Source organism: Berghia stephanieae, chromosome 1, assembly GCF_034508935.2.
Source record: "Berghia stephanieae isolate SIO BIC M18660-M18661 chromosome 1, UCSD_Bste_1.3, whole genome shotgun sequence".
In the NCBI taxonomy this organism is placed as follows: Eukaryota; Metazoa; Mollusca; class Gastropoda; order Nudibranchia; family Aeolidiidae; genus Berghia; species Berghia stephanieae.
This window is the reverse complement of record NC_088360.1, coordinates 92,193,091-92,217,384: the sequence shown is the minus strand read 5'-3', so window position 1 is coordinate 92,217,384 and position 24,294 is coordinate 92,193,091. Positions and strand designations below refer to the sequence as shown.

At 34.1% G+C, this 24,294-nt stretch overlaps 2 protein-coding genes across 2 annotated transcripts; both read left to right on the top strand.

Moving 5' to 3' along the window:
- The first annotated feature begins 1,005 nt into the window (after positions 1-1,005).
- On the top strand, positions 1,006-23,793 carry LOC144962199 (spliceosome-associated protein CWC27 homolog). The gene is made up of 10 exons (XM_078895128.1): positions 1,006-1,203; positions 7,066-7,275; positions 7,640-7,882; positions 8,554-8,660; positions 9,347-9,416; positions 11,004-11,102; positions 11,961-12,085; positions 20,158-20,291; positions 21,619-21,844; positions 23,037-23,793. Exons 1-10 carry the CDS (start codon positions 1,162-1,164, stop codon positions 23,188-23,190), a joined length of 1,410 nt encoding a protein of 469 aa, XP_078751254.1. The 5' UTR covers positions 1,006-1,161; the 3' UTR covers positions 23,191-23,793.
- LOC144962186 (uncharacterized) lies at positions 14,233-18,222 on the top strand. The gene is made up of 2 exons (XM_078895123.1): positions 14,233-14,370; positions 14,723-18,222. Exon 2 carries the CDS (start codon positions 14,816-14,818, stop codon positions 17,687-17,689), a length of 2,874 nt encoding a protein of 957 aa, XP_078751249.1. The 5' UTR covers positions 14,233-14,370; positions 14,723-14,815; the 3' UTR covers positions 17,690-18,222.
- Positions 23,794-24,294: the final 501 nt, after the last annotated feature.

Here is a 24,294-nt window from a genome sequence, read left to right as displayed (position 1 = left end):
CAACACTTGGACAAAGCATTAGTCTCATAACGGCAGGGGACCTTGAAAATCTGAGAACCCTAGCAGAGGACCGGCAATATTGGAGACACCTCACACAGGAAATACTGGAAACAGCCAAGGCGACCCGATCTTTCGGTCGAGACGCGAAAGGCATCTAAGTCAGTAAGTCATAGATGATAATGTGTTTGGCGCAGGGGAGACCATGATACGAGATCAAAGAGAAAAAGCTGCCGCACTTGGATGGTGTTTTTAAAACTATCCTTTCTTCCTTTTTACCGACACTGATGTGACCTGTGTTGCAAGCGCCGTAAAACCCTTTACAAACAAAATATTTGTAATAGTCGTTGTACTGCATTGTACCCCCCCCCCCCCCAGAAAAGTAACCGGATTTTTTAAAACTACATAAGATAAAATTGAAGAATGAAAATGAAAATTCAAATAATTTTTGTGTTGGGCGGTTGCTAACTCTCTCTCTCTCTCTCTCTCTCTCTCTCTCTCTCTCTCTCTCTCTCTCTCTCTCTCTCTCTCTCTCTCTCTCAACAACAACAAAATTAAACAACAACAAAACCTGCACTCCTCAACATAATTATGGTACAAGAAACAATTCCATTGGTTTTGAGTCGGAAGACCAGAATCGTATCTTCCTAGCAAAAATCTAAAAATATTGTTAAAAAAATTAAAGTTAAATTTTGCGTGGGCGACCGGCCGATAACTTGCAATCTCTTCTCTTACATTTTTTTTTTTCGTGTGGGTGAGGAGGGGGGAGGGGTGAATATTACCTAAAAAATAACCAACCCCCCCCCCCCAAAAAAAAAAAAAAAAAAAAAAAGAAAGAAAGAAAGAAAGAAAAAACAACAACAAAAACATACAGGCAAGCAATGAATAAATAGAAGAAAAAACTCGCCTCTTTAACATAAAGAAACAGTTCCATAAACGAAAATCTTGGTCTCCCTAGCCAAAACGGGAGACAATAGTGTATTCAACACACTGGTGTAGGGAATACACAGTTCCATTTCCAGCAGGAAAACGAAAGTAACGGTTTAGCATCAAAGTTTTATCATCTGTTGTATTTCTCCAGAGAAACAAATCAAAAGCTTAAAAAAATATTGTATTGTAAACCGGTAAACCGGAGGATGTAAGAAGACTGACTGTCATTTAGATATGAGTAACATTTATATTCAAGAGCCTGCCACAAGTGGGAAGGTATAGAACTAAAATTAGAGATGTATTAACTGAACAAGCGAAATCAGTCACCACACTCACACTCACAACAATTGTTACAGTTAGATAGATAGTCTAGATTTAGTTATACAGTCACAGACTGAATACCACTGGGCATTGGTAAAGGATAGAGGTCCCAGCCGCCATCTTACTTTATTTAGACAGAGACTGAGTTGCCACCTTGGCTGTAGTAAATTGCAGTTCTGGAGTCGAAGGTGGGGAGAGGGAAGGTATGATGAGAAACTTCATCATCCATCGTGGCTTGTACTCTTGAGTACGTTGCCGGTCAGCTGTCTCCACGAATCACGATCCTCTGCGGTGCGCATGAAATCTGTGTTGCTTTTTAAGTCACATTTGGCCATTCTTAAGTTATTTAGATAAGTCATTCTTTGTCTTCTTCTAGCTCTTTCCTTCGATCATCCCAGATGTTACCAACTTATCTATTCTGTCTCTTCTCCACACATGAACATGTCCCAGAAACTGTAACTGCCTCTTTCTGATGTTATCGATCAGTATTCTTCTCTTTCTCACCTTCTCCAACACTTCCTCGTTCGTACGCCTGTCTGTCCATGATAACCTAAACATTCTTCTATACATCCACATCTCAAATGCCTCTAACCTCCTCGTACATTCTTTGTCAAGCGTCCACGTTTCACAACCATATATAAGGGTACTTATAACATATGTTTCTACTACTTTCATTCTGGTCTTCAAGTTTAGGTTGTTGTTTGACACAACTGGTCGCATTTTATGGAACACGTTTTTTGCTATTGCTATATTCTTTGTTTTATATCACGTGTGTCATGGGTGATGATAGTGCCTAAATATTTAAATTTCTTTACTTGTTTGATGGTCTCTCCTTTGTGACAAGTGGAAGGTCGTGTTGTTGTCATTCTTTGAGACCACCATGCATTCGGTTTTCTTAACATTTAGTTTCAGGTCCATCTCTTCACTTTTGCACACCACTATATCTAAAATTTTCTGCGCGTGTTCTGGAGAGTAGGCCATCAGAGTACCATTGTCTGCGTATCTTATGCTATTCATATTCTGCCCTCCAACGACGACGCCTTTCATATCTTCAATTTCTTTGAATATTATTTCACTATATATGTCAAAAAGGTACCTTGTCTTACTCCCTTCTCGATGTTAAAGAAGTCCAATGTTTCATTATCCAGTTTGACACACGCTGTTTGATTCCAATATAAGTTTTTCACAAGTCGAAGGTCTTAACTGTCCATACCGATCTTTTCTAAGATTTTTAGACCTGTAAATTCTCAGTCAATTAACTGAAATCAGTCAATTCGTCAAATTCAAATATTTTTAAAAAGGAAAGAAAGAATTGAATAAAGAAAATTCATGAATCGTAGTCGAACGACTGTAAAGTTAATTAGGAATGTTCCACAGCGCTATGCATAGCTCATGGGCCGTTTATATTAACGATGGATATATTGCCAAGGCTCAGCGACGCTTTTTAGAATTGCCGTGTCTGAACACACCCAGTGTATTTTCACACAGCCTTCGTGAAATTATTTTTTCACTTTCCAAACATGTCGTAGCCAATTTTAACTGAGCCGCCGAGCGATAAATTTCACTGTTTCGTCTAAGCCAAAATTGACCACATTTACTTGAAGGACAGGAAAAGTATGAAAAAGAAAAATTCGAACACCGGAAGTTCGTTATGTAGACACCTTCTAATCGAAAGTTAAATTATTGCTACAAGCATATCTCGATTGCCTCATGTTGTAAACAAACTGGTTGACCGTTTCTAAGTTTCTTCACTGATTGGGTACCTAATTATAAGGAACAATGGTCAGTAGCCTAATTAATTCCCGCGCAAATTAGTTTTCTGCCATTGCTTTGCTCAAGTGAGCTTGCTGTTTACCTTTCATTTTGATTCTTTGGATTTTACCGCTACGACGAATAACGAAGAGTTTCAGTTTCAGTCAATTTTTATAGAGCTCATTTACAGGTCTAGATTTTGAAGGGCATTTCATGCTGTACTGAATCAAAAGCTTTGGAATAATCAATGAAGCATAGATAAAGTGATTTTTGTTTTTCGATTGACCGTTGCATTAATGTTTTCAATGTAAAGATTGCATTTACCGTACCCTTTTCTTTAACAAAACCAAACTCATCACTTATCTCTGGAGAGATCTTGCTCCTCATTCTTTTCATACGTATTCTTAACATAATTTTTGTGGCCTGGCTCATTATGCTGATTGTTCTGTGTTGGTCACAGTCAATACTTCCTTGTTTTTTGGGTATCGTAATGAATACTTTATAGAACTTTTGACCAGGAATTACAATTTTACGAATGATCTCAAATTGTACTCTGAGTGTCAACTTTTGAGGACGAGACACACAAAAAAAAAAAAGAATTATTATGGTATAGATAATTAGAATAAGGTCCTAAGTATGCAACTAACTCTATATAACTCTTACATCTAAAACTAACAGAAAATACATTGCTTTTAAAAGCTTACACACAAAACAGATGATTCCAAGTAAAAGTGTCATACATTGATACCCGTCAATCAAATGATGTGTGTTCGTTTAAAAAAAAAAATAATAATAAATAATTTTAAAAACAATATACCAAAACTACCTCCTTCCCTCCACCCCATGGCAAAAGAAAATTGAAGAAGCCAGGATCTGATTATTACGTAAATTGGAAAAAAAAAGGAAACACACAAGAAACAATCAAACAAGTCTTGTGCTAAAATGAAAACAAATAATCTAATTGTAATATGCACATTGCGAGGTGCACATACTTGCAGGTCGGTGAACTTAAAATTGTTTTTGGTTCATTCTTGTAATGGAAATACTCTCAAACTAACGCAAAATATAGGCCATTATAACATTCTTAAATCAAGCACATAATATGTAGACATCGTTACATTGTTATCACAATAGAATAGAAATGCATAATGTTGCGAGAAATTAGCATAGAGCTGTATAGCTTGGAATTTGAAATAAATAAATTATATTTATAGTATCATCTTATGCTAAGTATTTCATAAGCAACTTACCCTTTACGTTGGATGAACCCATATTTTGGAAGATCCCAAATGTCACAGTTTTGACACCTGTCAGTCATATTGAAAATATGACATGGGATTGTTAGTCCACCCCTATCCCCTTCATGATTGTATGTTTTTTGAAAAATTAAAAGATTCCCTATATCTCGGAAAGAAGTAAAAATATTCTACGAAAAATCCAATGTGGCAATCTGGTTGCTACTAGTCAAAACATCGGTTACATTAATCCGCTTGGCAGGGACCACTTTTTTTTTTATGAAAGTAACAATTTGTCAATAGTAGCATTTTAAAAACTCTTGAACAAACCTTGAATTAGTGAAAATTGAAAATTTCCTGATACATATGACCATTGATTTGGTTCTCTGCTGCCATTTTGTCGTTGAAGTATTGAAAGATAGTGCAAAGCAGTCCTAGGGCTTTTATCTAGTAGGGTTAGCTCAAAGTCAGAGGATTTTTTTCTATTACGGTTAGTTATAGGTCTTTGTAAAGGTCCTAGGGTGTTTGTTTTTCGGGATTAGGTAAAAGTACTAGGTTCTATTTTTATTTTTTTAGGGTTAGTTAAAGGAATACTTGGGTTGTTTCCCTTCGTGCGAAGTGCTCACGGAAGGCCTTCTGGAGGTTGCCATTTCAATTTCTTTCATAAAAGGCAGGTGTTAGGTGTCGCTCTGTAAGAGCGATATCCAGTATTATCTGCTATGTCGTGTTTGGTATTGTTCAGAAAATTTCGCACTGATTGTACTGACTTTTGTAAGTTTACTGATATCTAATTATTATAATAATGATAAAATATGGTAAAAGTATACTGATGGAAATGGTTATAACAAATCTATCAAAGGAAAAATGAGGAAAATAAAGAAAAATAGTAAGAAGAACAACAATGATAAATAGACAAATCAATAAGCTTTAAAAATAAAAAAAGGACATTTTTAGAAATAATGCTAGTAAGAAAAGAGATAAATAGAATTTAAAAAAATTAATTTTGAAAAAAAAAAAATTGTCCCCGTTGGGATTTGAACCCAGGACCTTCCAATCAAGAGACAAAAACTTAACCACTATGCTACAGACCTTAAAACTTGTGGAGATATTTTTAATCATATCTATTTATAAGAAATTTTGAAAAATATGAATTATGCCACTTTTGTTTTATTATTTTTGATGTAAATTGCACATTAGCAGGAAAAAAACAAGCAAGGTATACAAATGTTTTCCTTTTTATAGTTTTAGTGCCTCTATTTTGCAATGAACAAAATGCTGGAGTGATATCCAGTGTATCGTAAGATGTCGCTCAACCAGAGTGATACCTAGTGCTATGTAAGGTGTCGCTCTACAAGAGTCACTTCGTTTGTAAAAAAGCTGCTAATGGTGGAGGGAATGTTATCTAAAATATTAATTCAAATTAAGTATTTATACCATTTGCCTTTTTTTTTTCGCAGCTATTTATGAAACAGAACAGGCCTGTAAATCTTCCGACAATTGTCGGAATTCCGACAGTACGATTTTGCTCTATAAATTCTGACATTTAAAAAAAAAAAAAAAAAATATATATCTATTCGTAACGTCAAAAGACAGAACCAACTAAAAAGAAAATGTGTTTTATTTTGTGCCTTGACGAGAGTCTATTTTAAAAAAAAACAAAAAAACATTGTACTTATCTCGTCAAAGACAAAACAAACCAGACAGCATTCCATCTTGTCAATAATTATCACCACCTCCACACTCCCCGGACGTGTACGTATTCACTGCCTACTGTCTGTCCACAGACTGTGTGTCTGCCCGCACGAAGCTAGCTAGTGTCGGTCGGTCGCTTTCGCGAGTCGTCGATCACACACAATATAGTCAGGAATCAACTAACACACATAGCGTGTTGGGGACTGGGCTGTTTCTTTCTATTTTGCTACCGACACACACACGTCATTCCGTTCTTCTTTTTTCAGTTCAGTACATTATCTCTATCCGGTTGAAAGTGAACCGGAAAAATATGAATGCAAAAAAAAAATTTTTTTTCGAATGAAAAGGTGAATGAATGCTTATATCGGAAGTTTTCGCTCCTTTGGCCTACGACCGATTCTCTTTTCCTCTATTCTCGCACGACCGTGGTTTTTCAGTTATTTATTAATTCAATTATTCTTCCTATTCAATATGCCTGAAGTATTTTTAGATCGCAGTTGCGAAAAATATGACATGGTTTGACTAATCAATTGATGTGTCATATCTGGGTTGTGTTGTTAATCCACTTCTTTGGTTTGGTTGGTCTATTTTCTCATCCTCGAAAAGTTCAGACAATTTTTTCACCAGCCATTTACAGGCTGACAGAAGGAACATATATGGCAGAAAGTGCTAGAACTAAAAATTGAAGGGTCTCTAAAAAGGTGTCTTGAGACAGAGGCAGTTTTGTAATTGTGTGTGAATGCACTCTGAAACACTTGTGCTCCCATATTTACAATTTTATAACTTATCACTGAAAATTTAAGACTTTCAATCAAACTCAGCATCAATTTATGAATCAAAATCAGACGTATAATTATCCTATAGTATTTATTATATGTAAAATGGCCTTATTACTGTGATGCAATTGCTAGACAGCCACTATCCTGTTCCAATAAATTTACTGAGATCAACAAAAACTGTAAAACAAATAAAAACAAAATAAAAAGCACTGTTTTTCATTATTTCAATTTCTAAAATCTTAATTTCCTGAAGTGTTTATCTGGCTCTACATTTTTTGTTTGTTTTAGATTATAAAAGATGAATGTATGAATGAATATCTTTTTGAATTTTTATTGTATGTGCTTTAATTTTATGCCAGGTACTGCTTGTGACAACAGTAGGTGACATAGATATTGAACTCTGGTCTAAAGAAGCTCCAAAAGCCTGTCGCAATTTTGTTCAGCTTTGTTTAGAGGGTTACTATGACAACACAGTATTCCACAGAGTCGTCCCTAACTTCATTGTGCAAGGTGGTGATCCAAATGGCACTGGAGAAGGAGGAGAGTCTATTTATGGAGCTCCGTTCAAGGTAATTTTTTAAATGCCCATGACATGTGTCATATGTACTGACCATGGCCTATATCAGATTATTTGACTTATATGTCAATACTTAATAATGTACCAGTTAGATTAAGTAAATGACTTTTGGAGTGTGACTTGGGTTATCTGTCATGTACTAGTTTGTCCATCGTATCTGTGTCTGGCTAAGTTTGAGTCGTTTGAACTTTAGTCACTGACATGTCTAAATAGGCTATTCCTTCTCATTACTTTGTCAATGAAGAAAGAATTAAAAAAAAAATAAATTGAAATGTTAAAAATTCCCCACTTTCTTTAGAATCATTAGTTTTCTTCTTTTATAAACAGATTTGCCATTCTTGAATATTTTTTTAAAGGATGAATTTCATTCAAGGCTGCGTTTTGTCAGAAGAGGTTTGGTTGCCATGGCTAATGCAGGACCAAATGACAACGCAAGCCAGTTTTTCTTCACCATGAACCAAACTCCTGAACTTCAGAACAAGCATACAATATTTGGTAAAGTTACAGGTCCAACCTTATTTAACATGCTGAGGCTTCAAGAAGTGGAAACAGATCATGATGAACGTCCTGTTGAACCTCATAAAATCATAAAATCGGAAGTAAGTGAACATTATCAATTCACGACTATAAAAGCCACAGATATGAAAATAAAGGAAATAATTTAAATGCTGCTTTTGTTGTAAAAAAGCAAATATTGTACAAATCTTTTTTGTGCTTTAAAGTTAAAGGCTATTTGCTTTTTGTGAAAGTATATTTTTTAAAATAGTTAGGTTCAAACTCAATTTTTATTGTCAAAAAAATACCTAACACCTTCTCCATCAATGGCATCATTTCTTTTTGTTTATTGGTGATGATGGTGAAGGGAGCAGGGGAGGGGGTAAGGATAGGGGATCAGAAGGAAAATAATTCTGCAAATAATTTAGTGAAATCTGCTTATGTCAAAAGTTAAGAATATCATATCTTTTCATAAAACCTATCAAAATTTTGCACAACCAGGTCTTGTCAATGTAAACAACTATACCATTCTTTGTTGTTGAAGAATCACTTAAATCCATGATTTATTATCATTTTTTTTTCTTATCAAATACTTAAAAATAATTTGACATAAATTTGATCTTTTTTTTTTTCTAAACCAACAACAGGCTATCCTTTAAAAAAAAATCCCTGACAAAATTAGAATGATGAAAAGTTTTGTTTTTTGCTGATATTGATGATTCTTAAGGGTGTAATATGGTTAAAGGAATGCTGTTTTTTTTCCTCACGCTTTCAGATTTTGGTTAACCCCTTTGATGATATAATTCCAAGGGTTCAAAAGAAAGCTAAAAAGGATAAAGATGATGATCAGAAAAAAGTTAGAAGCAAGTCAAAGGCCACCAAGTAAGTCTTTGAGGCATATTATGACTGAATTTAAGAGAGGTGAAGTTTAGACTTTCTTAATTAGATTTGTCAGTCACAGATTGCAATAATATACAGTATTTGCGGGATTCTAGCGTGTTCTTGGGAGAAGGTGAAAAGCATGCTAAAATCCGAGGGGGTCGAAATCAGATGCTCATGGGCCTTATTGCAGGGCGTGCTAGATTCCAGCAAGTACTGTTATCATTAAAGTAATAGGGAGTCTTTTTAGATTTAGTTAAAACCTTTCAATGAATTTTATTGATAAAAATGATTTAAGAAAACACTTTTATGTTTAAAATTTTATCAATAATTGCCTTCACTAATTGATACTGATGGAATTACATGAAGATCACCATCGGAAATCAAATAAAAAGCATTGGCTAGAAGTTACATCTATTGGCCAAATATTGATAAAGACATAGAGGAAATGATTCAAAATGGCAAAAGTTGCTCTAAGGTGAAAAACATTCCAACAAAATCATTGTAGTTTTGCATGTTAAATTTGTTAACCTTATTTCTTGATTAGTATAAAAGTATTATATAATTAAATTTAGGCAGGAAAAGGATACATTTTTTTTTTTTGTCTTTCTCAATTTGGTTCAAGTGTTATATGAATTAAATTTAGGAAAGAGAAGGATAATTTTTTGTCATTCACTATTTTGTTTCAGAAACTTCAGTCTTCTTTCATTTGGGGAAGAGGCAGAGGAAGATGAAGAGCGAACGTTTAAGGCATCAAAGGTTTGTATTACAAAAAATGAGGTTTATATACATGTGATTTGAAGAGATACTGTATTGTTTTATTTCAGCATACGTCACAATAATCAGTCCCTTGCAGGCATGCCTACCATCCAGAAATTGGAGAAAAAATAATGGATAGTCCTGGAAAATATGGAAGTTTACTATTTGTCCCGGAATTAAAAAGATGGGCCATTATATTACTACATGGAATTAAGAAGTCTATGCAATCATGAACTACTGTGACATCACCCTATACCCTCTACTACAACCATCGCCATTGCATCATTATGATCTCCACCACCAAAACTACTAGATCATCATCATTTCCAACACCACATCAGTATTCCTACCACCACTACTACAACAACCACCATTTCATCATCTCCACCACCACTACTACAACAATCACCACCACATCATCATTCCCACTACCATTACTACAACCACCACCACCATATCATCATCAGTCCTAACACCTCTACTATAACCACCACCACCATCCCTACCACCACTAACACAACTACCAACATCACATCATCTCTACTACAACCAACACTGCCACATCATCATCCAACCACCACCACCCATCATTCGTACAACCACCACATCTTTTCTACAACCACTTCTACAACCACCACCAACATATCATTTCTATCACCACTACCACAATCTTCACCACACCATCATTCCTACATCCTACACTGCCTCATAATCACCCCTACCACCGCTTCTACAACCACCACATCATCAACATATCATATAATTTGGAAATTGGTAAGCTATTCTCTATCACAATGATTGGAGAAAAAATTCCTCTTTTTTAATAATAATAATTTTCTTATATAGTGTTCAACTTCCACATAAGTGCTCAGCAGTGGTCAGTTATTCTCACCAGTGGTGTTGTCATCTTGAGGAGCTATCCAAGTAATATTTTTAAACCAGTGAGTGAGGATACCCCTTGTGTTGCAAGCAGATTAGTAATTACATATACTTAACTCTGGCACCATTTTAACCATTTCATACTCTTGATTTCAGATGTTTGACTGTTGTTTGTTACTCTATATGGTGTGGACATTGGCAAAGTAGCTTACAATAGCTGTAGTAATCATGGTTGTATTAGTAGTACGAGTAGAAGTAGTAGTAGTAGTAGTAGTAGTAGTAGTAGTAGTAGTAGTAGTAGTAGTAGTAGTAGTAGTAGTAGTAGTAGTAGTAGTAGTAGTATTAGTAGTAGTAATAATAGTAGTAGCAGTAGTAGTAAGCGCCTAGAGCTCATATTGCATGAGATAATGGGGCATATAAGTGTGCACTATTATTATTATTATTATTATTAGTAATAGAAAGTGGTTAGGTTTTGATGGGTCCCTGTAATCGCTAATAAATTTTAGCAGACTTTAAAGTGGATGGAAGAAAATCATAACAAGAAAGTGTTTTGTATGCTTAGTACAACAGTGCTATAACGTGTGCACCTATGGATAATGTGGTGATTTTGAGGGTCAGAATACAAAGAAAAGTAATGAAAGATATGTTTCTTGTTCTACTTGAATATGAGCTTATGTTACCAACATGGATTTATTTGTTTTCTAACAGAAATTCAGTGGCAAGAGTAAAAGCAGTCATGACCTCATTGATGATCCAAACCTCAGCTCTGTGCCAGCCATGGAAAAGTCTGATAAAAGGAAGAGTGAGGCGAGTTCTTGGATCTCTTCCACTATTTCATTTCAATGTCAAATTGTACTGTAGACTCAATCTGTTTTGCATTAACCTGTTTCTAAAATCAAATTCTCCCTCCTCCAAAAATAGTTTAAGATTTGTCATAAGAGCTTAAATTTGTTTAGTAGAATTGTAAGATAAATGTGATGCTTGTACTTTCAAAGAGATATGCAGATGGGTGTTGTGCACTGTCCTCATGAAAAGGGAGTTCTGGTTGGTTTGTTGTTCTATCTATATATTATGCAAATGTTGCTGCTTGAGGCTTGAAGAATGAAATAACGATAGTCAAATGGAAAATAACGATAGTCAAATGGAAAAGAAGCTTCAATTTCATTTTAAAAAGACTCATATATATGTCTTCATATGTCAAATTGAATCTTCCATTCCATGTGACTATCGTTATTTATTTCTATATATCACATGTTTAATAGACTTATTACTTCCTTAGAAATTACTGATTTTGTTCAAATTTGGATCCCCTGTTCTTATTATTAAAAAATAAGACCTTACTTGATTGCAAAAAGTCTATGGAGAAAGGATTTTTTTAAAAATGTTTGGCCCATATGTAACAAATTAAGGAATTGATTTTTAAAAATTGGCTATCTCAGATATAGTAAGTCAAAGAGAAAGGAGGAAATGAGGATTGGGCATATAAAAAAAAAGTATATACCTTTTGATTTAGTCTTGAGTGAATTTGTTCATGGAGTGTTAGATAACATGTTTGATAACATTGAACCATAAGCTCAAACTACATTTTGCCGTTCACAATCAAAATTTACCTTAAAAAGTTTATTTGAACATAACTTTGAAAATGTAATGAAACTTGTATTGCAGGACAGAGAACTTGAAGACAAAGAAGCAGTGCGCAAAAAACTCAAGAAAGAGGAGAAGCCAACTGATGCACAGAACCCAGATATTCCAGACAAAATTTCTGAAGATGACCTCAAGTCCAAAAGAATGTAACTAAATTCATAATGAAGTTTTCTGGATTGGTCAAGAAATTTTACTATTTAGGATCATTAACAATTTTAAGGGCCTAATCTACCTATCTACAATCTTTTTTCGTAAGGAGACTTGAAGAATTTATCTTGCTGATGGTTAACAAAATTCTGACAGCTTTAATGAAGAGGAAACTGATGATAGAAATTTTTGAAAAGAATAAAAGTTAAAAACGTCTAATGGTTTAGCAACATCTAGCAATGGTGATATAGTTTGTACGCATTTTGGCCTGTGTCTTTGAAACTAACAAAATAATTTGATGGTAACTTCTTAATGTGATTCCAATTATGAAAGACCTTGTAACTCATTGTTTTGGTGATGAACAATTAAGTTTGATTATAAATGTTTCTGTTTTAAAAAAAAATAAATAGGGAAAACTGCCACACTTATAATAACGATTGCATACTATAATATTAAATTATTTAACATTAATCATAACAATAAACAGGTAATAAGAACACTCTGACATTCAACATAGAGTGCGCCTTTCTGGTAGTCCTTCAGAGCCATTTGGCCCATGGAGCTGGAGTTTATGCCAGTTTCTATAATTAGGTACTCCAAACCAGCCACTATCGGGTAAAATTGTGATGAAAATCGGGAAAATTCATCACTTTCACACTGCTACTCTCAAATAATGTGTAAAATGTATGCATTACACTTGGTGTCATTGTAAAGATCATCCTTTTTTCTTTATGATAGGGAAAAAAGAAAATGGTTTTGTTCAATAAGTAATATTAATAGATTTGAATAAAAATGTGTAGAAAACGGTTGGTCGGAATGCTCACGGTCAGTTTTTATGACCTCATCTTTTTCAACCGGATGTCTTGCGAGCGCCGTTTATGAGATCGGGAAATGAATGGTGTTATTTGAAGCAGAATTGAATTCTCTTTCGTTTGGTATATAATTTTATATTGTATAAAATCATATTCCTCTCTAAAAATCGATTTTTTTGAAGTTTTTGACAAAAAAAATGCCGAAATATGAGAACATTGAAACGAAACTTACATGAAATGAAAAAGTATTCAATTTTCTATTCATGGTAAAAATTCGAAACTATTTTATGGAACAGCGTCCGCAAGCTGGCTATTTAAAAAGAACGACCATGCCCGGTGAAGTCATTCAAACGAAGGAGCCGAGTTGACGTTAGTCGACTCGCGACTAGTTGTAAACAAGGTGTGATTGATTGATTGATTTCATTCAAGAATGGATTCAAAGCTCATTATAGGTAAGTTATATGTTTGAAATCTACTTTCTGATCATTGAAAATATTGCTTTTTTTATATTAGTTAGTTTTTTTTTGTCAAAATCGTAAACGCAGTGTCTTTTAAAATTCTTTCACTTGCGGTATTCCCTCGTATCCAGCAACTGGGAACTTTGTGGCACTTTGTATTTTTTTATGTTATACAAATACCAGTAAGACTTTAATCAGTTATCTAATTTTATATGACACCAATCTAAATTTTATTTTAATGAATAATACAGCTGTATTTTGTCATCTTAATACACTAGACTTTTGTGGCGATGAAATCTTGATTTCAAAATGGCGGACACTCAATTCAGGTTTCGGACGAGTCCATTGCGGACAACTTATCGAGATTCACATTAGTTTTGTTTTAGTTCGAATGCGTTCTAAGGTTATTGGTTAAGAAATTATCATTAATTATTATTATTATAGAGGCGTATGTGACTTTACAGCAATAGTAAGCTTTTTTAAAAAAAATTATGTTATGAAACTTTGCTTTGGATGGGCTCAGACCCCTGTCAATAATTTGGATGTGGACTGATTTGTTTATAAAGTTATATGACTATTGTGATCCTCAATATAATTTCAGTAGATCAAATATTAATTGTGCGCTACCAGACTGCCTGGTACTTATTATTACTAGCTATTACCATGGCAAATGACTTTTTTTTTTTCATATTCATGTTGTAATTATTGCCTATTCATCAGATTCAGATTATTGTTTGGTATTTTTTATTTATTGGGGATAATAATAACGTGTATCTATTTCAATGTTTGTGTAAGGAAGATTTTGATTTTAATGATAAAATTAGTAATTTTCATTTTGATATATTTCCTCAGATGATGATGTTTACCAAGGGTTAAAAAAATACCTTTTTGGTATCTGGGAGAGGTAGACGACCAGATTTGCCACCAATAAAAGTGAACCAGAAGTTACTTGTACAGCTTTATTTTTTGAAGCAGGAATCGGAGAACTGCTCATCAAAAAAATCTTGGAAGGAGGTGACTATATTTTTATTTCGTCATTTATATGTAATCACGTTTTTTTCAGAGAAGTTTCCCAAAGCTATCATGTGATCATCCATTGTCAAGAAGTGAGCAAAGTCAAGACAGTTGTTCTCTGACCGCTTTTTTTAATTTTTTTTTTGCTGGCTAAGATTAAGATGTTTTGTTACAGGAAGAAATCGGTGAGGATCATATGAAGGGGTATTGGTGCATTTCAGTGCCTAGTGGGATTCACTGTACATATGAGTAAGCATTGCTAACGAGAAAGGTACAGAGTTAGGTAACAATTGACAATGTAAAATTGTGTTGTATTGCCATTGTCTCATCTTTTCAAATAATTTGATTTCAGATTGAAGACTGTCTTCTACGGATATCCCCAGACCTTGCATCACACAGATCACGGATAAGGCATGCAGTGGAGCGTGCTTACCAGAGATTCTGCATGCAACGGCATGATCTGTCGTTCCTGGAATGTGGGGTTGACTTCGACTTTATTTCGGATAAGTTGTCGAGTTTTGGCATCACCTGTGCTTCATTGCCCTTTCCGCCTGCATCTTCACTGGATTTGAAACACATCGATAACGGATTAGTTATTGATATTGAACTTTCCAGGAGGGATATGGGATTAAGTTCAAACACAACGGCTCAATGGGTTTGTCATTTATCTGGACTGAGCATCAATTCTAAACTTTTTTGTGTCCTAAAAAAAACATTCAAAGAGTATGAACGACTCAGGAGCAACAAGACCAAACATCCTGAAAGGCTTCAGCAATTTCTGCTATCAAAATTTTCCCTTTCTTCGTCTCCACAACCACCCTCACATCTACAGCCTTCATCATTGCCATTACAAGAGCACCCTACGCCTCGCCCACCCACCCCACTACTATCTAGTCCAACTCCAACTACTCCAAAGCTGAAAGATGACCAGTTACATTTGATTCAGTCTTTGAATGAAAAACTTCTAATTGTTGAATCTGCACTACGTGATATTCAATCGGAGAAATTTTCTCTACTGGAGGAGGTAAAAGGACTGAAAGAGAAACTTAGTTCAGCTGAGGATAAAGCTTTAGTTACTGTGTCTAAATTAGAAGAAAAGTTTGAAGCTGAATTAAAGAAAAAAGATTTAAAGTTAAAAGAAATTAAAGCTGGGCATGACAAAATTTGTAAAGATTATTGCTCAACTATATCTGTTTTACACAGTGATTTAAATAAGAAAGATTTGTCCTTACAGAAAATGAAGTCAAAAAATAAATACCTTACAGATGAGTTACAGAAAGAGATCATCAGATATGAAAATTTAGAAGCTAATCCATTTGAAATTAAAATTAAAAATTCTAAAAATAATGAATATTCTGATGATGTCAGGAAAGCTGTCATCGCCTTAGTTTGTGAGACAGGTGTCTCAGCTAAAAATGTAAAAAAAGTAATTGATATTGTATCAAGCAATATTTTTCATTATGTATTTTCTGAAAATTTACCTTGTGCTCAAACAGTTTTAAACATGTGTGATGAGGCTTTTGTCCTTTCAAATATGCAAACTGTTGAAAATGTTTTAAAATCTGAAAATGCTACGTTTCATTTTGATGGTACATCAAGAGATCAGAAAAAGATAGTGGGACATCAGTTCACTTTAGATAGTGGGGAAACCTTTTATCTGGGGTTTTTGCCTGTTGCCACTGAAAATTCTGACACTCTTTTGGATATTGCTATGATTGTTATTAGTAATTTAGTTGATTGCTATAAAGATGTGTACTCCATTTCTCCTGATATTATTTTAAGAGAAATTCTTTCTAAAATTACTAGTGTCATGTCTGATAGGGCTGCGCCCAATATTCTTTTTGGTCATAAATTTACAGATAAACTAAACGCTGAGCTTGGAGATTCCCTTCAGATCAGTTTTTTGCATTGTAATGCACATTTTCTATTAGGAATTAGTTCTGCCTTTGAAAAGACATTGTCAGTTTTTGAACGAAAGTTGATCACTCAGGACGATGAGTATTTAGGAAGGGACAAAGATGGGGCCTTTTCATTTTTTAGCAAAGATTCAGAGTCTGCGACAAATAGAATAATTCGATGTACTTGTAATTTGTTGGGTCCCAGGGGTGACCAGAAAAATGGATGTCGTCCACAGTGGATTACTTTTTGTTCTGATACTCACAATGTTGTTCCCATTCCTAGTTTTAAGTCCAACAGGTTTAATTGCTTTTTTGAAGCTGCTGTTTCTATTTTATTCCACCATGACAATTTATTGAATTTTTTCACTTCTGGTATTTTACATGATAACCCAAATTTATTGATTAAGAGTGTTACTCATGACCTTCAAGATTTAAGGTTAATGTCATTGGTTTGTTGTATTGCCCTATTTTGTTTAAAAGTCACTTCGCCTTATTGGTTTCTTGTCAAGAGTAATACAGTGAAGTATACTGATTTTTTTATGTATGTTCAAATGATGCATGACTGTTTTAAGAAATGGGCTGATGATCCCTCTGAATTACTTGATATTTCTTTTACATCTGTTTTTGGAGATGCTCTCCCTTTTTCCAAATCCCCTGCATTTGATATGGTACATAGTCAAATTGACAAATTTAATAATGTTGTAATGATTGATTTGTTAAAAATATTATGCAAAGATGTTTCTTCTGTTACTGAGAGACAGTTGAAAGATTTTTTAAATGATGGTTATTATGCTCATGTCAGTGATGAAATGAAAAGAACATTGAGCCATTGTCCTCTTACAAATTTGGTTGGTGAGAGTGCATTTGGTGATTTCGATTATGACATTAGTAAAAGGAGAAATGCATCACTCCATAATCGGTCCACCATTCATGCTGTCAAACGCAATAAAACAATATCGTTTTTATCTAAAAAGTCTGTTGAAGAGCAAGGGCTCATGTTCAAAGTAGCTAGAAAGCATGGGAAGAAAATGCGAAATGAGAGTAAGATGTTAAAAGATAAAGTAGATAATGATATAAGATTGAAATTTGTAGAGAATCAACAGAAGAAGATTGATAAGCAGATAAAGGATATGGAGAATATTTCCAAGGTTGAACGAGATGTTGAATTACACGGTGGGCCCTGTCGAACAGATAAAGATGTAATTGATTTATTTGACAGGCTTAGAGTTGAAAATTATTCAATGACAAAGATAAAAGATATATTGAAGAGTGAAATACGTTTTCATAAATGTATGTCGGGCGGAAGGAGTTTAAGATTTGGTGATGTTGATTTTATGTTGGATGCTTTAAAGTCTTTTTTAAAATCAAATTCTGTTTCTGGTGACATTGAGAACCCATCAAAGAAGCGAAGAGTTATATAGCCTGATTGAGTTTAATTTCTTTTTCAAGCATTAATGATTTAATGTGCATTTTTTTTGTTGTGATTTCTCGGTTTCGGATTATTTTTCTCTCTCAATTTTCATAGCTTAGTCTGAAGCTGCTGAAGTTATCTAATTTATTTTACTAAGGAGATCATACTATTTCTGAATTGTACGTTATTCATGCTGTACGTATGAAGTGTTTTATTTGTATATCCTGACATTTTGCATATTTGTGAGTTTTTTTATTAGGTGAAATTTTTGTGATTTCATTATTTCAGTCTTGCTTCATGTTCTTTAATGACCAATGTGTGGCTTGCATACTTTGGCTATTTACATTTTGTCATTGTATGGATAATGAACTTTAATTTGATGTATCACATGAATATGTACATGTTTTTATTATTTTTTAATGAATTTTTAAAAATCGTTCAAATTGCTCTTTTTTACCTCCCTTGTCGTTTTATGTGAAATTGGCTTCGGAGCCATTTTCAAGACCTTTTAAAAGTAAAATAAAGTTCTTTAATATGCTTGGAAAAAAATAGGCGTGTTCCCTGTGTTGCTGTCTGTCTGTCTAGCAAGTTTTAGGTATGTGGTTTGATTACTTTTCATTTTACAATAGCGCAAAGTTGACACCGGAGCAAGTTGCGCGAAGGCGCATATTTTTCGAATCTTCAATATTGCGTAAATTCCTTAATAATTGAGTTAGAGGGCTCATTTTGGTATCAAACTTCTTAGAAAATTGAGTACTATGTGATGAAACATAGACTTTTTGGTTTTTTCTTAACTCAAAATTTGGTTTGGTGTACCTACTATAATCTATAGCATGAAACAGGGACAGGGGGGTCAGAAATAAATTTCGACTGCACCCGAGGTCAATCTCGGTCCCATTAAATATGAAGCGAGTACTCAACTAACTGAGCTATTGGGACCCCCAACCTCTCTGGTGGTCATTATTTTTTTTTGTTGTTGTTGCTGAGGAGGAAGGAGGCACTGGATGTAAGGCAAATTTTATTCTTGTTGAACCTGGACCCAAATGGTTTAAGATTATTTAGTTAAATAAATGAGCTCGAAGTAATAATTAGTTTGTTGACAGAATGAAATAATGAATAGTACAGTAAAATTACTTTAAACCGAAAGAAGCTAAACCGAAAAATACCTTAAACCGCAAAGAATGTAATAAATTGTACTAGCTCCTTCATTATCTTTGTACTAATTCTTACGATGAACCGAAATACTTCTAAGCATTACTTTCTTTAAACCGAAACAACTTGAGAGCACCTTCCCTTTTTCTCTCTCTATTTTTCTTCAAAAATTCGGGAAGGTGGCCACACGTAATAATGCCCGATAACAAAACAAAGACCGTAAGCACAAGATGAGGGTGGGGGGTAGGAAAACACTTCAATCACTGCACTTGGGCTTGGCCAACACCACAATCGCACAGACTGGAAAAGGAAGACGACGGGTGACTGGCAGGCGAAAAATGAGGAAAGAGGGGGAGTTGGGGTGTAGAATCACGCAAGCGAGATGTTCTCACTCGTTTGCTGATGCTTTGGAACCATCGTCTACTATAAGAAGTCGTTGTTTGGAACTGACTGGATTTTCAACACGAGGGGGGGGGGGGGGGGGGGTAGGGTACTTACCATTGACATGCCATTTCATTTCCAGTTTGTTTAAATGTGTGTGTAAGGGGGGGGGGGGGGTCTATGTAATTAGGCCTTTGAACCTAATGGCTTTTCAACAAAAGAGGGGAGTGTAGGAGACAGCCTAGCATTGACACGCATTTTCATTTCCATTTCACTTCACCTCATTATCAATTATCACACAAGACCTTTCGATCTTATTTTAGCTTTACATTTTACTAAAAGATGTCCAAAAGAAAGCACTGTGCTTACATGTTGGAGTTTAAAATCCAAACACTATGTGAAGTCGATGAAAAAAAAAAAATTGAGCAAGACGGAGATATGTAAAATACACGGCATCCCAAACTCAACTCTTTCAACTATTTTGAATGGAAAATGAAAAACCCGAAAACTATTTTTAAACACACACACACACACACACAAAGAATAATAAAATAACATTTTTTTAAAATGGTTACAAAGACGGCATTTATTCAACAACTCCATTTAAGGGGAAACCCATGATGATATGATTAAATGAGCAAATTCCTTAAATAGTTACTACACTTGAAAAACATCGCAAAACGGGAACTTGCTTTAAACCAAAATGTCTTTAAACCGAAATGGTTTAGAAGGTCCCCAAAATTTCGGTTTAAAGTAATTCTACTGTATATAAAGGTGGGGGAGATATTGAAATATCAGTTATAAGTCGTTTGAAGCTAATATGACTGTAATACAACTACATTGAATACACTGCTCACCTTGTCATTATATCACTAGTATATTTTGCTGCAGACAGTGATTTTATTTGATTGACAGTTACACTTTAAAAAAAAATTATTTTATTAGGGAAGAAGCCAGAAAAGAGAGTAGAAAACTCCAGAAAGATCTGAAAGCAGCAAAGAAGAAGGACAAGAAGGAAGAGAAAGTAAATGCAACTGATGAATCAAGAGAGGATGACAAAGAGTCAAAGCATGACCCAAGTGAGTTCTTGCTATTATACAGTTATTCTTAATATTTGGATCCTTATTTATTTTGACTAATTATTTTCTCAAATGACATGTATATTCAAATGTTGATCAGAAAAAGTTTTTGAGTCATGACAAGCCATGGAGATGAGTGAAGGAGACAAAGGATGATAATGGTCATGATGATGATGGTCAAGGGGTTTGAATTTAGATACACATTCTTCGGTCAGTTGAATTGTGCTCAACTGAAAATAGAGATCACTACACTGTGGATAAATATTATGATGCAAACTAATCTTTTTGTATTGTCACATATTTTTGTGATTAAACATATTTTGCTACATTTGCCGAATAATTTAATTTTTGTCCACATCTAATGAAAAGATTTGTTATCTGTCTTCTGTTTTTAAGACTGCCGAAGCTTATAATAAAACACAATTTTATTTGGTGTCATTTGCTGTAAGTGAGTAGTCCTTTAAGACTTTGGAGCTGGATTTTACCTGGTTTTGTAGCATTATGTGGATTGTAACAATTATTAGTTAGCTACCTTTTGTATAAGATGCTAGTTTTGTGCAAAGTAATTTTTATTAGATCTTACAGACGTAGTTACCTAATTACTGCAAGGTGGACAGAGGCAAACTGTGCAAATTGGCTTTCCTAAAGGCATATTTTTGAGGTTTTATTGCAGGCGCATATTCTTGGACTTAATTTAGGTCATCTTTGATCTCTGAACTGTATGGTCACACCTCAACAACAGCGTCTGATAGATGCCTAAAATCAAATTGCCTTCTTGTCAGAGTGGTTTATTGGAGATTTAAGACTGGAGCGTAAAGTCAATATTTAGATCTTATTTTCATGAATCAATTTTTATTTATTTATTTGTTTATTAATAACTAGTTTTTTTGTTTTAAAGCTGATAAATCCATCTATTTATGTATGACTACAACAACTTAATAAACAGATGAGACATAGAATGTCAATTGGTTGAGCACTTTGATCACTCGCTAATGCATTGTTTTCTGTATAATTTTTAAATTTTTATCAGACCTCTTTTGTCACCCAGAAGTGGATTTGGTAGATCGGGGAGAGAGTGCAATATAATAAAGATACCAGCATTCAATCTAAATGGTTAATATGCAGTCCCTTTCACACTACAGAAACTGGAATAAGCTCCAGTTTTATGGGCTTTGTGACTCTCAAGTTCTTCAATGACTATTTAAATAAACAAATATCAGTTGCACATGAAAATTGAGTTTCATCACATTTTACTATTTTGTAGTGCTTCAAATTTAATTATCAACTACCACTTTTCATCTCTTCTTCTTCTTTTTCCTTTTTTAAGATAATGCTGAATTTCTTGAAAAATTCAAATTGGAGCGGCAAAAATACAAAAATTTGAAGAAAGAACAGAACAAGAAAGGTCAAAGTCGGGAAGCTCAAACTTTGGCATTGCTGTCAAAATTCCAATCAAAATTGTCATCTCTCAAAGAGTTGACTTCAAACTATTCCGACTCTGAAGGAGAAAAGGAACCTGAGGAAGCTGGTGATGATGACAATGATTTATCATGGTGAGGCTTTAGTTATGAAATTTCATTTCCATAAAACTGAAATGTTGATATTTTCATGTACACTGCAGTCTGCTTAAGATAAACTCCCAGGGACCAGAAAATAAGTTTTATTTTATCCAAAACTCAAGGGGAACATCCCTTCAGTGACACAAACATTAATTTAATCTATTATTCATCCTCCTTTAATAAATACATGTCTCCAGAAAGACAGCCCAGGTTCCTGTTAATCTTGGCTAAACTAAACTAATAGTGACTCTTTATTTATTTTTTTTACTATTATTTGCCGTTAGAGCAATCTTTGACACAAGCTTTCACTAGTCATATCAAAACTAAATGCATCAAACAATATTATTATTTTCACTAGTCGCTACCATATGCTAGGTTGCTTCAGTCTGCGCTGGTATATATTCTGGAGGTCAGCTCTTTTAGAATATAACAATTTCTAATTTGTTGTAAAGTGATGAGATTCGTCAAATGACTTTCAGTTGACAAGCAGCACCCTAATCAATCCATTGAAGATTTGGATGAGGATTTGACAAATGAATTATAAAGTACCGTTTGAGCAATGGTAAAACCCATAAAAACACACAAACACATCCTTCAAACCAGTTCACGGATAGTCAGTGAATACAAAAGCTGGACCATGATGCAAAAAAGGTTGCCTTTTCTTCTATAAGAATTTAACAAACAACAAGACATGACAAATCTTCTCCCTAGAGTATGTTAGAATGAACGATATCAAAGTTAAAACAAATGGCCTAATTCATAAGATTAGATAAACGCTCATCCCACATGATTACATTGGACTTCTAATGATGATTAAACAATCTTTAAGAGTCGAGAAAAGAATGGCATCTTTTGTGATTAATTTTGCACTGAAACAAACGCATTAATGTATATACGATATAAAAATATTCTTAGCAGCTTATTACCACAAAATATGTGTAATATTAAGTATTTCACAATCGGACAGATATTAGGGGCAAAAGAAATAGTCACTTGGCCTCAGCTTAATGTGGTGTGTTTTGTATGATAGATCCAAAAAAATATTGTATTACATACTAATTCTGTTACACTGGGTTTTGTCCCTATCACCCAACTGTTCAGATTTTAAAAAGATCCAATTTTGTAGGATTTCAGTCAGGTTTTTGTTAAATAAAAAGTACCCTGACCTCTTTTCTTTTTTCGACAGGATGCGTCACAAGCTTCAGTTTGAGGAAGATAAAAAGAGGAAGGTGATTGATGCCAATGTAGCAGATGAAGATCGATACGAGATCAATGATCCAAGGAACCCATTGACTCAAAGGAGACGGGAAGCAAGTAAAAAGAAAGCCAAACATAAGTAAAGCATCAGTAACTAAATTCATTAGAGTAAGGTGATGTGTGTATTTGTGTGTGAGAGAAACAGAAAAGCATGTTGGTGAGGTTAAAGGTAAAGTTATTGTTAATGAAAACAATTTTATTATGGAATAGAATTGGAGATAAGTGTAATTTGCTTGTAAAACATAGCAATTTGTAAACAAAAATCTCTTATTTTTTAAAAAGTTATTTTTTTTTTCTTTCTCAAAGAATTCTAATGCATCACTCAGTCCTTGAATAATTTTATAAAATCTTCTGTTAAGGGTTTTCATTTGAAAACTGGTTTTGTTTTGAGTGTGTTTGATTTGTGAAAGAGAGTTCTTTCAGCTTTTAATTTTTAAACGCTCATGGTTCTTGGTCTTTCAATCATCAAAGGCACATGAATTTGAACTTTTAAAAATTGAAAACCGTATTTTAAAAAGTGATATTTTTTATTATAACAAAACCAATATGTTACTTTTGTAACTTTTGTTTCATGAACATTTTAAATTATCAAACTCATCATCCCTACACAGAAATTCAAGAATGTGACATAAGGTACACAGATCAATTGATATAATAAATGCAATAAAATTTATTTTTTGTCCAAATACGCCCCTTTTATCATTATTTATTAATAGGGAACAAAAGTGAGATGTCAAAAAACTGGTCCCAATCTCATTGGAAGTGTAAAACCACTCTCCAGGATGACTGGTTACATACCTTGTGCAATTGATCTTCTGGTCTCAGAACGATGGCATCTTATTTTTTAGTCTAAATATATGCTGGTCATCAATAAAGATTATCCATTCTCACTCCTGTAATCTTAAGAATCTGCCTATACATCCTGCAACTAAAATAGTTATGCCATCTTATAATATAAAATGTAACCTATTTATTATTAGCCCTCAGAAGTACTAGTAACATACACACTTCCAAGGAGTTTGGAACTGGAAGAGTAGGTGTAACAACACGACTTCTCTCGTAATCCTACCAATTTTTCGTAGTAGTAAGCAGGTCTGCCTAAGGTAAGACACTTTAGAGTGGACTCGGGGTGTAAATCAGTATCTGATTGTAATCCTGGCTGTTGGCCATCAAATATAACGTGTGGT